The 19,087-nt window shown below is 40.0% G+C and overlaps 1 protein-coding gene across 1 annotated transcript in view; it reads right to left on the bottom strand.

Annotated features, from left to right (window-relative positions):
* Positions 1 to 19,087, bottom strand: part of ERC2 (ELKS/RAB6-interacting/CAST family member 2) — an 888,684-nt gene that overhangs the window by 429,281 nt on the left and 440,316 nt on the right. The window contains exon 14 of the mRNA XM_027835912.1: positions 2,670 to 2,805. Coding sequence (XP_027691713.1) covers positions 2,670 to 2,805 — 136 coding nt within the window. The remainder of the gene's footprint in view (positions 1 to 2,669; positions 2,806 to 19,087) is intronic.

Genomic DNA, 19,087 nt, shown 5'->3' with positions numbered 1-19,087 from the left:
CACTCACACACACATACACACAGATATTCAAACACACATACACACTCTCTCACACACTCACACACAATCTCTCTCACACACTCACACACACTCTCACACACTCACACACTCTCTCACACACACTCACACACATTCACACACTCACACATTCAGAAAGAGGCAGCATGATGTAATGAATCCTGAGCTGACCTCAGAGGCAGGCTGACCTGAGTCCAAGGGTCACCTCTGCTCCACACAAGCTATGGCATCTTCGGCAGGTGAACCTCTCACTATCCCAGGAACCTCTCAAAGACTGGAAGCTACAGAAAAAGTAGGGAAAGTGCCTCACGGAGACCTCCCAACACTGATGAAATCGCAAGTTTGATAATTTTTAAAAACCCATATTCATGTGGGAGTGAGGACGTAGAGATACAGAGAACCTTGAAGGAAACCTAGCCCATCCTTCTCACTTTACAAGATGAGGAGACTGAGGCCCAGAAAGGTTCAATGACTTGGCCAAGGTCAAATAGGAAAAAAATAGGAAGCCCTTTGGATTCATATCCAGAACTCTTCACAATATTCCAAACTGTCTTCACGTGAAAAAGTCGTTCTGATCATTTCTTTTTAACATTAAAAAAATCGACATAATTAAAGCAGCCACCACAGACTATATTTAAAAGAACGAATCCTATAGCAGCAGATTCGTCTGTGGCCGATGGCTATTGAGACAGAAGGTGCATTTAATTATTATACTTGTGTGGAAAGTGTCACAGAAAATCTCCCCCGTGGTGGCCCCTTCCATCAACAATCCCTTGAACTGGATTAGGCAGTCTAAGAATTATTGTGCCCATTTGACAGATGAGGAGCTTGAGACTCAGAGAGGTTAGGTAGCCACCCCAATGTCACACAGCCAGGAAATGCCCAAGCTAGGAATGTAGCACTCCGTGCAGCTGGGCAGGCTTTTGCCCTGTTTCTTCCTTTAGAACAGACTTCTTCTTATATGGAATAGTTCTTAAAATATATAAACAACAGCTAAGAATTTAGATTGTCCAACAGTTTTCTAATCTGTTCAGTCTCTATTACCTAAAGATGGAAGCCATTCAACAAAGCATAGAGGCAAATGTTGTAAGGGAAAGACCAATGGACTTGGGATCAGGAAGCCCTGGGTTCAAAATCTGCCTCTGATATGAGTTGGCTGAGTCACTCTAAGTGAATCACTCCCTTTGCAGTGATGGTTTCCACATCTGTAACAGGGGCAAAGATTAGATCTGTGAAATCACCTGTACAGGGAACTCCCACGTGAACAGAGTACCTCTACGCTTCAGATCAGCACCTACTTTGCAACTAATAGTCTTAAAGAGTTGTCTGGCCACTGTCCAAGAGCTGTTAAGAATCTGCCCGGATCACACAGCCAGTATGTGCTAGAAAAGGGACAGGAATCAAGCTCTTTCTATCTCCAAGACCAGTTCTCTATCTGCTAAGCCATGGTTCTTCTCCAATGTCAGTCAATTCATCAAAAAGCATTTAATTCTAGTGATTATCTCCAGTTTATCTTGTCTGAATCTTTATGGGTTGTCTCCACCATTAGACTGTAAGCTCCTTGAAGGGAGCAACTACTTCTTTGTATTCCTAGTGCTTAGCGCAGAGCCTGGCACATAGTAGGTTCCTAATAAATGTGTATTAACTGACCGACTATTAAACCCTTATAGGCAGGCACTAGGCGAAGTAGTAGGGATGCAAAGAAGGGTAGATACATGGTCCCTCCCATCAAAGAGCTCCCAGGCTCGCAGGGAAGACAATAGGCAAACTCAACAGGGCGATTGTGAAGAGCAAAATTATGGAAATTCCCTTCTGAACACTAAAATGCTACTTAAGTGGGGGGAATTTTTAATGTAGAATTTAATATGAGCTGGAAGCAAAGTTAAGCACAGCCATCTCTACTCCAGCATACGCTGGAGAAATCTCTTATGTGGAATATTCTCTCTCCTAGCACAATGTCCGGCGCACAGAAGGCACTTAATAAATGCTCGTTCCATTGAACTGAGCAGGCCCTTCTTCTGGCTACACAATTTTATTGGGCACAGGGTCATAGGTGCTTTTTCGTCCCCAAGTGTGCTAAAGCTGACATTCTACATGGTTGAGAACTCGGATATACAAAGAGACATGCTTCTCCCTAAGACAGATTTCTATTACCCAGAAATAAAGCATAATTCACGTCAATCCCAAAATCAAAGCAAAAACCTTTAAAATGGGATTTTTAACAGCTTCATCCACCTTTGTATAGATCTCTACTGAGCAAAGACGCATAACGGAACCAAATTGGAGGGCCATATTTGAAAATGAAGGTCTTTAGGGAAATAAAAACACACATTTCCATTTTCCATTACATCTGATTAAGGTAGATGTGACACCGAATTGGCAAGCAGAGGTAACAGTGCTCACCTTCTACCTCGAGAAGACACAAATGAACCCAGATGACGGGCTCATCGATGGGGTGAGGTTTTCATGTTTTTGTTTTTGTTTTTCTCAGCACCATTTGGCAAATTACCCTTAATGGGATCACATTTTACACATGCTGGTTTCAAGAGAATGAGATTCAATGGCACACCGGGTATCTTCGACGCAGTCCTGGCAACATCCAAGGGCAAAAGATCCTCTGGCAAATTTTGAGAATCGCTGAACGCGCTTACCTGTAGGTGCTGGGAATTGTCTGTCATGTTATCCTCCCTCCTTCGTACTTCTTCCAATAACTGGGCATTCTTCTTTTTTTCCAGTTGTTGGTTGTGCTTAAGGTTGGCCACTTTCTTATTTTGGTCTTTCATATGTCTAAGAAAAGCATACATGAACACGTGTGAATTCCAAGGATGCAGTAATATGTGAATATCGCAGAACTGAGACCGCTCTTTGTATTACTTTGATAACTGTATAGCAGAAATAGATGGGATAAAATAAAAAGCATACATTATTAACTTTCTTTTAAAAGAATAGTTAAAAATAGGTTCAGTTAGTACCCTCGGATAAATAACCTTTACCCAAATACATCAAGGATGCATTCTTTATTGTTTTAGGACTTCTGTCCAACAATATCTGCAGCTTAGTGGATAAGTCTTAGAGAGATGCTTGAGAACCAGAGAGGTGGGGTGATAGGCTCCAATATCATGGAGCATATGCATGAGCAGGATCAAAGGAGAGAGCACTGGACTTGGAGTCAGGAAGACCTGGGTTCAAGTCTTGCCTCAGACACTTACTGTGTTACCCTCAGCAAGACATTTAATCTCTGTGATGCCTTAGTTTCCTCAACTGTAAAGTCGGGATAATAATAGCGCATTCCTCCCAGTGTTGGTGTGAGGATCAAATGAAGTTTGTAAAGTACTTAGTACAGTGGCTAGAACACAGTAGGTGCTTAACACATAGTTGTTCCTTTCTCTCCCTTTCTCATCCACTATTAGCTTTTCTCCCTCTTGAAATTATTTTGCATTACCTTGTATTTATTTTCTTGGGTATATATCGTCTCCCCTTAATATGATGTAATCTCATTGTTTTAATGCATATATCCCCAGTTTCTAGCATAGTGCTTTGTACACCGAGTAAATACGTAAAAACTGTTTGTTAAATTGAACTGAATTCCAGACTCCCAGTCCAGTTCTTTACCCGCTAAAGCACACAGCTTCCCAATTAATCAACTGAGTCAAGGAAAAAGAATCATGGACCACAAGGAAGCGCAGAACACATGTCAAAATATCAAAGTCCAGGATTTTAGGACAAATTAGTTACTGAGAAGATTAAAGAAGGATAGTGAAAATCCAGGTCATGAGGCTTTTGCAGAATGGGACACCAGTACTTCCATCTACAAAATGAGGTATTTTTTGTTCCTGTAATGGCAGCAACTCTTTAAACAACATTGTTGCAACAATGTTTTTAGGAGAGATCAAATAAGCAAATTTAATTTAAAAATTTTTTGCAGGGTGTGAAGGGAGGAAATTATAAAGGAAATTATGTTCAAAAATCCAGATATTCCTGAAATTTAGGTCAGTGCTCTTTCTAGTACACCACTCTGCTTCTCATATACAACATATCTAGATTTCATCCATCAAAGGGTCATAGATCTGAAGCTGGAAGAGCCTGGAGAAGCCACAGAACCTGACCTCCTCATTTGACAGACGAGGAGACTGAGACTTAGCAAAGCGAAGTGTTCCCAAAGTCACACAGATAGTAACTGTGACTGGGAAAAAAAAAAAAACTGTGATTGGAGAAAAAAGGTGGGATTTGAACCTAGGTCTCGTGATTCCAAAATTCAGTCCTCTTTCTTCTCTATCACACTCCCTGACTAGAGGAAGCAGGGAATGGTTTGTTGTTGCTGCTGTTGTTTGTTTGCTCACTTAATTTTGTTTTGTTTTGTCATTCTTTGTAAGCTTAGTACTTAGCACAGAGCCTGGCACATAGCAGGTGCCATGTTCCCAATGTTTATTGGGAAGGCCTCTAGCATGCTGAGCGCATCTTCTATTGGAGAGGAATAAAACTGCACAGCAGTAAAGGCATGATCATTATGTCCTTGGTCCCAGAGAAGGAAACAACCCACATCAACGGAGTCTGAGACTTATTGGAGCACACAAATGGAAAATCATAGGCAACCAATGACTGGAGCTGTCCTACAGAGAATCAATAACTTTGCCAAAGGAATTAAGATAGTCATTTTCCTTCTAAGAACTCAAAGACCTTCAAGAATAAAACACAAAAAATAAACCAACTGTGCAACAACGTCATTGGCCCCTGAATCTGACCACAACTGCTCAAAGAAACCCAGAGCTCATAAATCAATCTGTTGGACCCATGGCTCCTCTTCATTATGACTCTATAAATGTACAAGGTATGGTATGTAGGGTCAACCAGAACATTCTTTCAGGATGATGTCTCAAAACAAAAAGAAACACTGAGGCCCTCTTCCTAAACTCCTAATCCTCCTATCTCAGTTAACAGAGGTGATAACTGGGGTATTGCTGGGGAGGTGTATCTCAAGGCTGAGCTACTCCCTATGAGGTAAGTGCATCTTTCCTTAAGGTAGACTTTTTCTCTTCAAAGAGATGCCATAAACCAAAGTCAAAAGATACTAGCCACCATTCCTGAGCCCAAGAGATAGAAGAACCCAGGGGTGTACCAGGTCTCCCTTTAACACAAGCCCTCTGTCTCCAGAAGGCAGCCTCACAAACCAAGGACATATCAGCTTCCAAAATTCAGTAACCAAGAAGGAATTAACCTTCAATTAGTGAGCTTTATTACTGACCAGTGAAAACAGTCTATAGCTCCAGTCCTTGGGCAGGCAGAGTGATTATTTTTTGAAGCAAATGCTGCCAATTCAACTTGAAAATTGGGAAGGATTTCCATAATTCTTAATGTGTTTATTGGCATTGGAAGGTAACTTGCTAAAATGCCCTTGGGCCCAATGTCAAAAGGCCTAGGGGTAGGGCCAAGATGTGCCTGCCACTTCTAAAACCCTGCTTTGCAAAGGCTCACTAACCCTTCTGCTCACGTCCATCCTTCTTTCTGTCCCTGACTTACCTCCTAGATGGTCTGCCACCTTCCCTCATCGTTCTAGGACTCTCTCTCCCTCTGTCTCCCTCTCTCTCTCTTTCTCTCTCTCTCTCTCTCTTCCTCTCTCTTTCCTTCTTTCCCTCCCTCCCTATCTCTCCCTCCCCCTCCCTCTCCTCCATTCCCTGAAATCCAGCAAACATTTATTAAGTATCTACTATAAGCAAGACACCATATTAGGTCCTGGGGATACAAAAATAAAACACAGTCCCTTACCCCAGTGAGCTTACATTCTACTAGAAAATGCATTTAATCTGTTAAGTAAATTGGTGGCAGCTCTTCCCTAGGCTTGAGAAAAATGCTCCCCTAAGTTCCAGGTATGTTGTGGGTCAGAATCCTCTCCAAACCACAGTTCACAAGCCCCTACTGATGTGTTTACTTTTACTAGTCAACCAGAGATTATAGCTAGTTCCCAGAAAAGGCATTGAAATAGTATAGCAATAAAAGTAACAACAGAACATTCTCCCCCATAAACACTGAGCTTATTCTTCAATAAATAAACATGCCCTCGGTGGGAAGAGTGGACCTAAAGGGATCACATGTGAGGTATACACAAACAAGGAGCACACACAGCCAGGGTATCTGCATTGGTAGGAGGAGAGCACACACAGGGAAGACATGGGGTTAGTGCATATATATGGAGGTGCAACTCACACCTGTGATACAGCACAGTTACAGATCTCTTCAGATAATACTATTGTCCTGCCTTCTGCTAACCCCTCCCTTGATGGACATCAAATCTTAGTTGTTTCCCAACAAAAACCAAATCTCTAATCCATCAATTCTTCAATTAGACAGCTGTACTCAAGGTCAACAAAAATACAGTCTACCAGTACTATTAGTTATCATCTATTAGGGATGCTGTAGTTGGTAAGCTTGCAGTGGAAGATTATGGCTCTTTCGTCTCCCACTGGTACTAATCGATAGGCTTTATCTATAACACTGCCTTATCCATGCCACCTGCTACTCTACCCATCATCTACTTGGAATGATGTGGTTAGTAAGCCTGTCCCTGCAGGTGAAGATCACAGTGCTTCTTAGACAGCTCTCACCCTGTGACTATGAATTCTTTCCTCAAACAGGCTGAGCATAGAAGTTAGCAGTGTCCCTGGCTAAGACTATATCTGCATAATTGGGTGGATCAGGATAAGCTTTGAAGAAATCAGGGGATTCGAAGTAGTAAAGGTGAGGAAAGTCATGCCTATTCTTAGGTTGCTGAATATTACTAGAGAGAATCACAAAACTGTGTTGATGGGATCTCTTTAGGACTTCCAAGTCCCAACTAGTTCGTGGCTGCCCCTTTTCTATTCTTTTATTGGTTCGCTAACATGCTTCCACCATGACTTCTCAAACTTCTCCTCTCAAGACCCCAACTCCATCCCTTCTCCCCTCACTGTCAGGATGGTCTTGTCTACCACTTCATTGAGAAGATGGAGGGCATCTCAACTCCCTCCCCCCTGCTATAATTCTCTCAGGGCCCTCACCTCTCCTCTTTTCCTTGAACCTCGGGGAGAAAGCCTTCCAGCGAAAGGCAACATCTTCTCCAATAACCCTAATTTCCTCCCACCCTCCATGATCTTGATGCTTCAATGTTTCACCTTCATACATCTTCAATATCTTCCTCCATTCTGGTCCTTTCCCCTAAGCCTACAAATACACTCATGTTAAAAAAAAGGCAGACAACAGGTTAACCTAGACATTAAATATACATACTTATGTTACATATATTATGTTAAATATATATATATATATATATATTTAAGAACAGGTTGCAAGGAAACACATAATTTCATAGCTGGAAGAGGCTTCAGCAATCACTTCTCCCTATGACATACTTGAGAAGTGGACATCCAGACTTAGCATGACAACATCCCGGTTGAGTCTCAAGTTAACCCATTGTACTTTGGGGTAGTTGAGAATGTCAATAAAAAAAGTTCTTCCTGGTATTAAACCTAAATTTCCCTCTTTTAAATTCCACCCAATGCTCCTGATTCTGTGATTTGGTGGCAAACAGAAAAGTCTAACTCCTCTATATAGCATTCCTTCCAATCTCATGTCCTGCCTAGGTCTTCTCATCTCCAGCCTAAGCATCTCTAGTTCCTCCAACAGCTCATCATATAGCAGGTAAATACAGGTAGACAGAGCTGTTACAGACAGGTAGAATTACTCCATGTTTTTGCAAAACACCAAATCTCATCTCTAGGCTAACCACCCCTAGTGACCTTATCCGATACTTACTGGAGGGAAACTTAGAGATCCTCCACCTCACCTCCCTCATTTTATAGAGAAGGAAACAGGTCTGAAGAGATTGTGACCCTGGGGAAGTCACAACTTTTCTAAGGCTCAATTTTCTCCTCTGTAAAATGGGAATAACAAAGTGATGTGGATAGCAAGTAGGAGATCTGAGATTCAAAACAGCCCTTTGACTCTAAATCCATCAATCATCATCATCATCATCATCATCATCATCATCATCATCATCATCATCTCACCTTTATGTAGGTTTTCTTGAATCCAAGCCGAGCGATAGATCCCTTGCCCTACCAAGCGGTCTCACTCTTCACCATAACCTATGCTGACTCTATGAGGTTGAGTTATTTGAGGCCTTGTCTCATTCCTCTTAGAAGGTACTCCAAGGGTAAAATATTGTATTTCCTCCATTTTGACCAATTCAAGAACTGTCTAGCAGACTGCTATGTACATGGTTGGAACTCCATAAACACTGGTCATGTGGAGACAAATTGGCCATTTCTAATTCTTACAATGATCATTTTTGAAGAGAATTAGCTGCCTCTTATCACAAAACATTACTTTGTATGCATCATAAAATATTAAATTATCATAAAAAGGAATGGAGCCTCCTAAATAGGTCTATAAGTGTCAATTTAATGGCTCCATGCTTGATACCAGTGATGGGCAGCTTTATCTCCCCAAATACTAACCTAAGTAAAGCCAACCTGTTTGAAATTGCTGCCTGCCTATAGCTCATCTTCCCTGGCAGCAGGAGAGACAATTAAATGGTTTGTCATGAAGGCATTTGCTAGACAGTAATCCCCCTTTGGAAAAATGTGTGTAAGTATCCAGAAGCCTTTGGGAGAACCTGAGGGCTTCATATTTTTCCATAATGACAAGAAGACCAAGACTTTGACCTAGAAAAGATAGTTAAAGACCTTGCCTTCTAAGAATTTCCTCAGCCTGCTTTGTAGGAATAGTTCTACCCTGAGCACGGGAAGGAATCATAGACCCTATATCCTTCCAGCTTGTCTAGGCTGCCTGGGGAAATGAGTAAGCAGGGTATGATAGCCACCCAAGGCTTTGAATGCCAAGTAGACCTGATTCTCCTGTATCAACCCCACTGGTAATAACAATAACAGTAATTCACATTGATTTAGCAAAGCACCTTAAATACATGATCCGGTTAAGAGTATCAACTGGGTCCAGGTAATCTGGCATGAAACTGGAAACTGCCAGCAAAGTCAGGGCACACATGAATGTTTCCACACTCCAATGGACCCATGATCTCACCAGTGAGGACATTCTGTCCAACAGTGCAGACCGCAGCCCACGACATGCGCCAATATGTCAAGGATCTGTGATTTCATCTGGGTAAGAACTCTCTCCACCCACACAGGCAAAAATAATTAAGTAAAAGTGATGATCACTAAATTGGTATTTTTATAGTACAATGAAACTTTTCTAGATCACCCATCTAGAACACTTGTGAAACAATTCCTCTTTACCTTCTCCTTCTGATTTCCTTCAACACACTCTGAAATCCTTTCTTTTTTTTTTTTAACATCAAGTTCATATTCTGCTGGGGGTGGGGAGGAGGCACTGTACTTTTTCCCCGTGAAGCCCACATCTCCTTCCTCATCATGCCAAAGTTCCTGAGGTTCTTTCAAAACCACTTTAACCATAGTAACTTACGTATATCATGATGGCGGAGCTCCCAGGAATAATTGACGCATCAATGAAACTTTTTCCAAGTACGTTCCCCATGAAAACATACATCAACAATAAATGTATATTCTTTACAGTTTTAACATTACTCAATCTCTTTCTAAAACTCAGTCCTATGAAGAAGAATAACAAATAACAAATGGAAGTGGTAGAAAAGAGGGAAATTGGTGAAATACAAAGAATGGCAGGATTATTCCAGATGAGGAAAGTTTCTAGAGCAGAGAACTCAATGGACTTGCCCAAGGGCATACAATTAGTTGGAAAGAGAGCAAGTTCTACAATCCGGATATGAACTCCCACATCCAGGACTCTTTGCTCTTTATCAACCTGCTTCTCAAACATAAATGATCAATGAACTGGGCTATGTGGGGTGGGGAAGGGGAAAGGAAGAGAGTAAGAGAGGAGAAGTGGAGATTGGGGGGGAGGAGCTTTTTTCCTTTCATAAATGTAAAATTCCAGAAACATTTTCTCTAACATTATAAATGACCTGGCATATTTATCATACAGCAATCAAGCCTTGGATTAACTATAAAAAGAATGTTGCTAATAATGTTAGTATGATGCTTATATCCTACCATCAGAATTTTCAGTTCCATTCACAGACTCCTAGAGCCAGAGGAGTAAGGGACTTCAGTGGCCATATACTCCAAAACTCTTTCAGATAAGGAAATTAAGGCCCAGGGATTTTAAGTGACTTACCCAAGGTCACAAAGACACTAGTTATCAGTGTCTATTATTGAACCCACACCCACTAAGTGTTGGTCTACTTTATCAGGCTAATCCTAGATTTTCATGTTGGCCTCCAGATGGGCACTTGCCTATTTTTCAAGGCACTTGGGAGAAAATGGATGAGAATCTAAGAAGATAAGACTAATCCCTCTCTCACAAGAAAGGCCTTCAAATATTCCAATACTTAAAGGCAGCAATCGTGGCCTCTCTGGGCCTTTTCTTCAGGATAAACATTCTCAGTTCCTTTGCAGGTCCTCTCATGGCATGGAGTCATGATCCATTTCCATTCTGGCGGCCATCTGGAGGATATCCTCCAGCTTCTCAAAGTTGTTTTCCCAAACTGTGACTCCCAAAGCAGAACACCATGCTTCCTATGAGATCTGACTATAACAGAGGGCAATGGGACGATCATTTCCTTATTCCTTAACACAATGTTTCTCTCACTAACCCAAGATCCCATCATCCTTTTCTGGCTCTCAACATCAGTGCTGTCTCATGTCAAGATTACAAGCTACTGAAACCCTCAGTCCTTTTTCAGCTAAACAGAAACCTAACCATGCTTATTCAATCTTCTAGTTGTGAACTTGTCTTTCTGAACCCATATATGACTTTACAGTGATTCTGCCTGAATTTCATCTCATCAGATTCATCACAATATTCTAATCTGTCAAGATGTTTTTTGTATCCTATATCCTAACCCTGTTGTTTTGAATGCTGTATCATACCATTAACTCCTGATGAGCTTTCAGTCCATTTAAATCGCCAGATATTTTTTCAGACAAGTTGTTTTCTAATCCTATCTCCTACCATCCTGCCTGGATGAAGACAGCTTTTTTGAACTTAAGTATATGTCTTTACATTAATACTTATGAAGTTTTATCACATCAGAATCAACCCAATGTTCTGACCTTGCCAGATCTCTTTGGGTCCTGATGACTGTCATCTGTTGTGTTAGCAAGTTCCTCCCAGATTTCTGTCATTTTAAAATGTCATCAGCATTCCATATTCAACTGCCCAGGTTGCCATATACAATACTATGGGAATATTCACATTCTGCAACTTATCCATTCGGACAGTTTCAGGGGGGTATTTTGGCCCACCAGCAGCCTTCCTGGGGATTCACACATATAATTCCCATGATTAACAAGGACTGGGCACCCGGATGAACAGCTGGTAATTGTGGCTGTCTTTTCATCCATGTCTGGTGCAAATGCAATCAGATGTCATCACCACCATACCGGAGGTCTCTGTGAAGCTCTGTGCTGATAAGGACTTTTTTTTTTAAATGCTGCTGATTTTTTCCCTCTCTGAGCCACACAAAGAATGCACATTGCTAGGTAGCAGGCTCTCTTCTCTATTGCCTTCAGTCACTTGGGATATGGATGTGCAGATAACTGCCTGATTATCAAGGTAACTCTCCTCCCCCTTCCCACACCCCTTCACTACAAATGAAGACAAAAGACAAGCAGGCTCCAATGCTGAAAACCTGAAAATTCTTAATATGTGACCTCACCAGCATTTCCTCTTCCTCGGCTGATAGGAAAGGCCTCAGCAGCCCTCCTAGCATATCCCCAGGCAATTCCACTGGTCTCTCCTTCTTGCCTTTGAGTTCATACGCTCATACTATAGCAACCTCTAAGTAAAATTAACACATTTTTTCCCTTAAGAAACTACTGTCAGAGCCTTAGAAAGGTTCCAGAAAGTAAAGAAGTGACTTATAAGAGAGGGAGGATGAAAGGACAGAGAGACAGGAAGGGATATACAGCGGAGCACCATATTAGGACTTTCAATCTGGGCTCCATGAACTGGGTTTTTGTCTTTTTTTTAACACGCTGATAACTATTTCAATAGGATTGATTTCCTTTGTGATCCTATGCATTCCATTTTATACATTTAAAACATTATTCCAAGATGTCTTTCCAGAAATATTAAGAGATTTCCATAATCCACGACACTAAAAAGGTAGAAAATTGAAAAACAAACGAATGCTAGAAGCATAGGTCTAGACATGGAAAAAACTTTAGAGCTCATCTAGTCTAACTTATTTATTTTGCAAAAGAAGAAACTAAGGCTCAGAGACTCAGCAAACAAGAGCAGCAGATGTGGAGGTTGACAGCCTAGGTGAGAATCTGGGGTCTGACATTCACTCTCCATGGAATCGAGCTTGGCTTTCTTTCCATAGAAGCGCGGAGGCAGAGCCAGAAGGAACCTAACTGACCATCTGCTTCTGCCCCTTCATTTTGCAGTTGAGCGAAGTGAGATTCAAGGTCCTCAAAATGATTTGCCTAAGGTGACGCTAGCAGAACCTGGGAACAGAACCCAGATACGCTGACTCTCGACCCAGTGCTCTGAGTTTCCCTGCTCAGCAAAGAACATGACCCAGGAAGGGTCCAATCTTCCCGAACCATCTTCTTGAGAAGTAGAGATCTGCACACAGTACTTTTCTCCTAAGAGCCACACATTACCCACTCCTAATTTGATATTTTCTGAGATGGTTTCCTCTCTCTCTCTCCTCCCTAACACATACCACGGTATGCTTCTGAAAGCACAGGAGGTTTTATTATACAATCAATCCCTCCTTCAGGTTTGGTATTCACATCTCTTCCACACCTTCAGTTGCCTCTGGCCTCTGATTGGAGGGCAAAAACCTCCTTGTCAAGCCTCCCTTTAACAAGGGCTCATAAGCCTTGCTAACTCTGCATTTCCCACCAGCTGTAATGCTTGGTTTCAACACCACCACTATCATTCTCGGTGCCAAGTACCTTCCCCTCCCTCCCTTTTCAGCTTATTTTTCTGTCTTGTCTTCCCTCCCATCAGATTGTAAGCTCCTTGAGGGCAAGGATTGTCTTTCTTTTTCTTATTTCTATCCCCAGAGCTTAGCACAGTGATAAATGTGTATTACATTATATTGTATTGTGTTCTTCATCCTGAGCTACACTAAGGTTTTCTTCAGTGAGTGCTGTTTTATTTTACTTTTGCTGTCATAGTTCATTTGATTTTGCATATGATAGTGAAGGAACTCAAAATATTGGTTCATTGAACTGATAATTAATGCATAATCTGTTTCTTCTGTTTTGTGTTATAGAGTACAATAGTATTTGAATATTCAAACTGTTTGGTTGGAATTGAAAAAAAAAAACCGTTAAAGAATAGACCTATCCAAAAGAAGGATCAGGTATTAGCGATCTTCCAAGGCAGCATCAACACTCATTTGAAAAGCAGCATAATCAAAATGGCAGCCCTCTGCTGACTAGGAATAGGTGAAAGACCAGTTAGCAGCCAAAGTGAACATTAGATACTTTTCCAACATCAGAAATACCACAAATGACCTTAAATTCTTGCTTTTTCTGTGACATGATGAAGGATCCGTCATCAATCTCTTATTAATTTTGTATAACGGACTGGACAAATATGCCTGAAGAGGTCAAAGAAACAAAAGCCTGCTATATACCAAAATATTCAGAGGGAGACCAAAGAACTGGAATCAAGTGGAGGCCCATCAATTGGAAATAACAGAACAACTTATGACACATGGATTTAATGAAGTATTTTCGGCCATCAGAAATGATGAACACAAGGAATTCAGAGAAACGGGAGCAACTTTGCATGAACTAATGCACAGCAAAATAAACAAAACCCAAAGAATAATGCACAGTGTGACTACAACAGAATAAATGAAAAGATTGCTGAGGGGAGCTGAGGAACTGATAAAGCTCCAACAATCTGGGAAGACAAAAAATGAAACATGCTTCTCTTTTTCTCAGCAGAGAAGCAAGGTTTTACTATGAGGGGATATGTTTGTCCCGTATAGTAACTCTCTTTGTTATAAAAGTATGAGTAAAATTATTTTAAAATGTTGAAATACATTGGTTTAGTGGAAAGACAGCTAGACTTGGAAATTTAGAGATAAAGAAACCGACACAGGCAAATTTAAGTGACTTACCCAGGATCATACAGCTGGTAAATAATCTGAGACCAAATTTGAACTCAAGATCCAGTGTTCTATCCATGTGCTATCTAGCTGAACATCTCTTGGCCTCAGTTTCCTCATCAGTAAAATGTGAAGAGTATTTATTGTGCCCACCTCACAGGACTTTTTTTGTATTTCTGTAAAATGAAGGGGTTGAACTCAATGGCCTACAGCTCTACATCTCAACTGATCTGATCAAATCAGGAGATGGATGTTAATTTGCACTGCAAACTTTAAGTCCTTTATAGATGTTGGCTACTTTTATTATTATTGGATAAATCATGAATTTTGCCTCAAAGTGTGATAACATAAATCCACATCTTTCCTTACTTTTTCACCTCTTTTTTTAAATTTGAAACTTGGGTGTAATTTGAAATATACATTCAAATGTAAGAAGCATGAGGGTATGAAATGTTTTACTTTTATCATTGTCTCTCCAGTGTTTAGCACACAGCAAGTACTTAATAAACCCTCATTGATTGAAAAAAAATTTGTCCTAATACTCAAAATCAGAATATTTTTATGATAAAATATAATAGAGAAGATAGAGGCAATGAATGTAAACCAGTGGTGAGAGAGTTAGGGTAGAAAAGACAAGAATAAAAATTGTCTGCCTTGTATGCAAAATATGTGAAACAAGAAGGACTGAAGGAAAGAGGAAAGATAATATTCAGAAAAGATATGTCAGTAAAATCACTAGTAAATAAATAGGTAGGAGTTGGAGAAGTGGAGGATAAAAGGGAAAGGCGAATAAGAATGAGGCATAGAATAAAAGAATAAATACGGGGAAATGATTTCCAGGTTTTAAAAAATGCATTAAAAATTTCAACAATGTCAGCGACAGGAAATTGTATGAAGGCATTATGCCAAATATGAAATGAAAAGCAGAAATGAACATTAAGAAAGGACTGGATGGACCAAAAAATAAGGGTGACCCAGGAAGTGCTTTTTTATTCCTGAAAGAAATAAACAAGATGACTTTTTTTTCCTATTCAACAAGAAGTGATTATTAGTAACAAGATAGATGTACTTGACTTCATTAAGATAAAAAGCACAATGAAATATAGTTAAAAATAAAAATGACAGATTGGGAAAATATTTATGGAAAATGCAAAGAATTAAAAATCATAAGGAATAATGAAAAAAACATATATTTCATTCCCAACATACAATAGCTGAATGGTTAAAGTACTTAAGCTGATCATTTTCAATAAAGGGAACAAAAATTGCTAACAATGACTTTAAAAATGCTCATTTTCAATGAAAACCAAAGAGTGTGAGTTCAAACAACTTTGAGGGACCAAGTCAAATTGATCAGGCTGGCAAAAATAGGTAGAAGCCTTCAAATGAAACGGTGGAGGGCCAGCAGAGACAGACAAACATACAAACAACCACGTACAAACAAGCTACATCAAAGATAAATTGGAGATGTCTCAGCTGGAAGGCACTCAAACTAAGGTCTGGGAAAAGTCTGAAGAAAGTAGGGCTTCAGCTGAGCCTCTAAGGAAGCCAGAGAGGCCAGAAGGGATGGGAAATGAGGAGGGAGAGAATTGTCTAAATAAAACTACGAGACACAAGATCATAAAATCCTAGGATAATGAACATTAGAAGGCAAAACTTTCTTTTAACATGTGAGAAAACTGAGGTCTGAAGAGGTTCAACAATTTACCTAAGATTACTTACAGAACTAGAAGGACACACAAACACCACCTAGTTCAGCTACTTTGTTTTAGAGTTGGGGAAACCAAGGCCCTAAGACTTGCCTGAGATTATTCATGAGATCATTGACACAGCTTTGGAAATCACTACAGAAGCCATGTATTCCAACTACATAGCTGGCAAAAGAACCTGGGATGTTAAGTGACTTGCTATCATACTTTAAATAATGAGACACTACAATGTTATTAAGACCAACAAGGATGAGGAAGACAAAAAAATGGAAGACTATATATAAAATAATGAGAACTAACAAGAATAGGACCAGAAGGAGGACACACTAATTCCTACCATATACAAAGAGAAGAGTATGAATGGACCAAGAAAGGAGTCCCATTGGGATCTCAGTGGGAGCTATGAAATGTATCGTGGTATTTTGCACATTGCAATTACTTAATTAAAATGAAAATAGCTATGAATGAATTTTAATTAGTTGACTTGATATTCAATGTTAAGTTTTAATACATTTGTTTTTCTTTTAAATGACTTATTAATTACAAATATCATGGTCAAATCAATACTGAAGTTTTTATTAAAAAGCAAAATCAAAATTAGATATCAAAGAATCACAAAATCTCCAAGTTGGAAGGGATTTCTAAGGCCATCCAGTCCACACTTACATTGAAGAATCCTCCCAACAAGATTGCCGTCAAGTGGTCCTCCAGTTTCTCGGTGGGAGCCCCCGGATAGGGAGCTCACCACCTCCCAAAGGAGCCAACTCCACCTTGGGATGCTCACACTGTTAGGAAGTACTTCTTAATGCTGTTGGGTTTGGTTTGAAGCCCAAATCTGCCTCTTTGCAGCTTTGACCCGCTGCTCCTGATTTTGCATTCTGAGGCTAAAAGAACTCACCAAATCAAGATAAAATTGTTCTAACTGATGAATGTGGTTAATGGTCAGGAAGGAAGACAATGGAAACCTTATCAAGTAGGGCAGCACGAGTGGTTTCAGGACATAGTTGTACTAAAACAGGTAGAGATTAACATCATATCCTCAGCTGACGTTGTCTCAGGTGCAAGAATAATTTTGACAAAATCAGTATTTATAGTAATGTGATTTTGGAGGACCAGACAAGTAGAGATTAATTAGTCCAAAGCCTGAAATGGAAAGACTACTAGATTTGGAATAAAGGGATCTGTGTGGTGGCAAAGAACTGGAAATTGGGGGGATGTCCATCAATAAAATGGCTGAACAAGTTGTGTTATAAGAATATAATGGAAAACTATTGTGCTATAAGAAATGATGAACAGGCAGACTTCAGAAAAACCTGGAAAGACTTGGAAAAACTGATGCAGAGTGAAATGAGCAGAACCAGGAGAGCACTGTACACAGTAATAGCCACATTGTGCAATGACTGACTTTGATAGACTTGGCTCTTTTCAGCAATGCAAGGATCTAAGACAACTCCAAAAGACTAACAATGGAAAATGCTATCCACATCCAGAGAAAGAACTATGAAGTCTGAATGCAGATGGAAGCACACTATTTGCTCTCCTTTTCTTTTGTTGTTTTGTTTTGTTTCTTCTTTCTCATAGTTCCTCCCATTAGTTCTAATTCTTCTTTACATCATGACTAATGTGAAAATATGCTTAATATTGAATGTATAAGTAGAGCCTAATTGCATGTTGTCTTGGGGAGGATGGAGGAGAGGGAAGGGGAGAAAATTTAAAACTCAAAATCTTATGGAAGTGAATATTGATAACTAAAAATAAATTAATTAATTATTAAAAAAATAAATTATATCCATTAATTAATTGTATCTTGGGATAGAGTTCATCCAGGCCCAGTAATCTGAACTCATTGATGGCAACTAGGTGCTTTCTTTTTATCTCCTTACCTTATTTTCAAATCCCTATTAATCATTTTTTCCTTTCTAAAATAAATATTACTCTTCCTAGCAAAGAAAACAAAAGCAAACTATAAAGGATGTAACCGAATACAGATATCAACATCAATGTCAATGCCAATATAGATGAAAGTATAGATATGGACACGATATACATTAGATACAGAGAGAAGATATGGAGTTGGAGATATACGTAATCATGTAGGCACAGATATAGACATAAAATAAAGACATAGATGAGACAGAGAGATATGAGATGGAGAGAGTCTATGGATAGAGGTGTTATGAATATAACTATACATCAATAGTACAGGTATACATGAGATACACATGTAGATAGAGATGATATGGCTACATGTATAGACATGTATATAGATACCGACACAGATATAGGGATAAATATAAATAGAGAGAGAGAATATATGCCTAAGGCTTATTTTGTTTATCTTCTGTCTATTCTATATTTATCTTGAATGTATCAAGTTATATAGATATCAAATGATGCATAGTAAACATTTAATAAATGCTTGTTCGCTGACGACACATGGTACACAGAGGCATATTTGTATATGTATGCATGTGTAAGTGTCTATGTGTGCATGTATATGTATGTGTGTGCATATATATTCATAGAGAGAGAAGGTTGTATTTATGCATAGACTCACGTTCCAAGCCCCAAAAGAGGGCCATGGCATCTTTTCTTACCGTGGCACACGGGGGATGGGGGCGGGCACAGCCTGGTTAATTCACTACCACAAGTGTCAACAAAGAAAAAAGGCCCCTTTTTTATAAGTGAAAGTCACTCCCCAGTGGGGGCCCAAACAGAAGTGTGGCTGAAGGTCAAAGTGCACATCCCTCTTGCTCTGACATATGCTCTTCATCTAAGGGGTCCAGGAGAGAACAAACAGTCATTCATGGCTCAGGGAGCTCCAGGAGGGATCAGAAGAAGACTCTTACAGGCAAGATGCCGCCTCGACAGGTGCCAGCCTCAATTAAATTAGCCCGTGCCTCCTTTCTAGATGTGCCCGGCTGGAGGGCAGCAGGTTCGACCCACGCTGAGCGTGGCTCTTGCAACTGAATACTGCCCACAGCTACCACGAGTCACAGCACACAAATCATGGGGGTCAACAAATGACTAACGGCAGAACCTTCTCCCACTGCCACCCTACCTCTCAGAACCCAGAGATAGGTACTAAGTAATAATAGCAAAAATAACAATAATAATACCTCTCTCTCTCTTTCTCTCTCTCTACATATATGTGTGTGTGTATGTGTATGTGTGTGTGTGTATGAGTGTGTGT

Source organism: Vombatus ursinus, unplaced genomic scaffold, assembly GCF_900497805.2.
Source record: "Vombatus ursinus unplaced genomic scaffold, bare-nosed wombat genome assembly UNPS02014817.1, whole genome shotgun sequence".
In the NCBI taxonomy this organism is placed as follows: domain Eukaryota; kingdom Metazoa; phylum Chordata; class Mammalia; order Diprotodontia; family Vombatidae; genus Vombatus; species Vombatus ursinus.
This window is presented reverse-complemented; position numbering and strand designations above follow the sequence as displayed.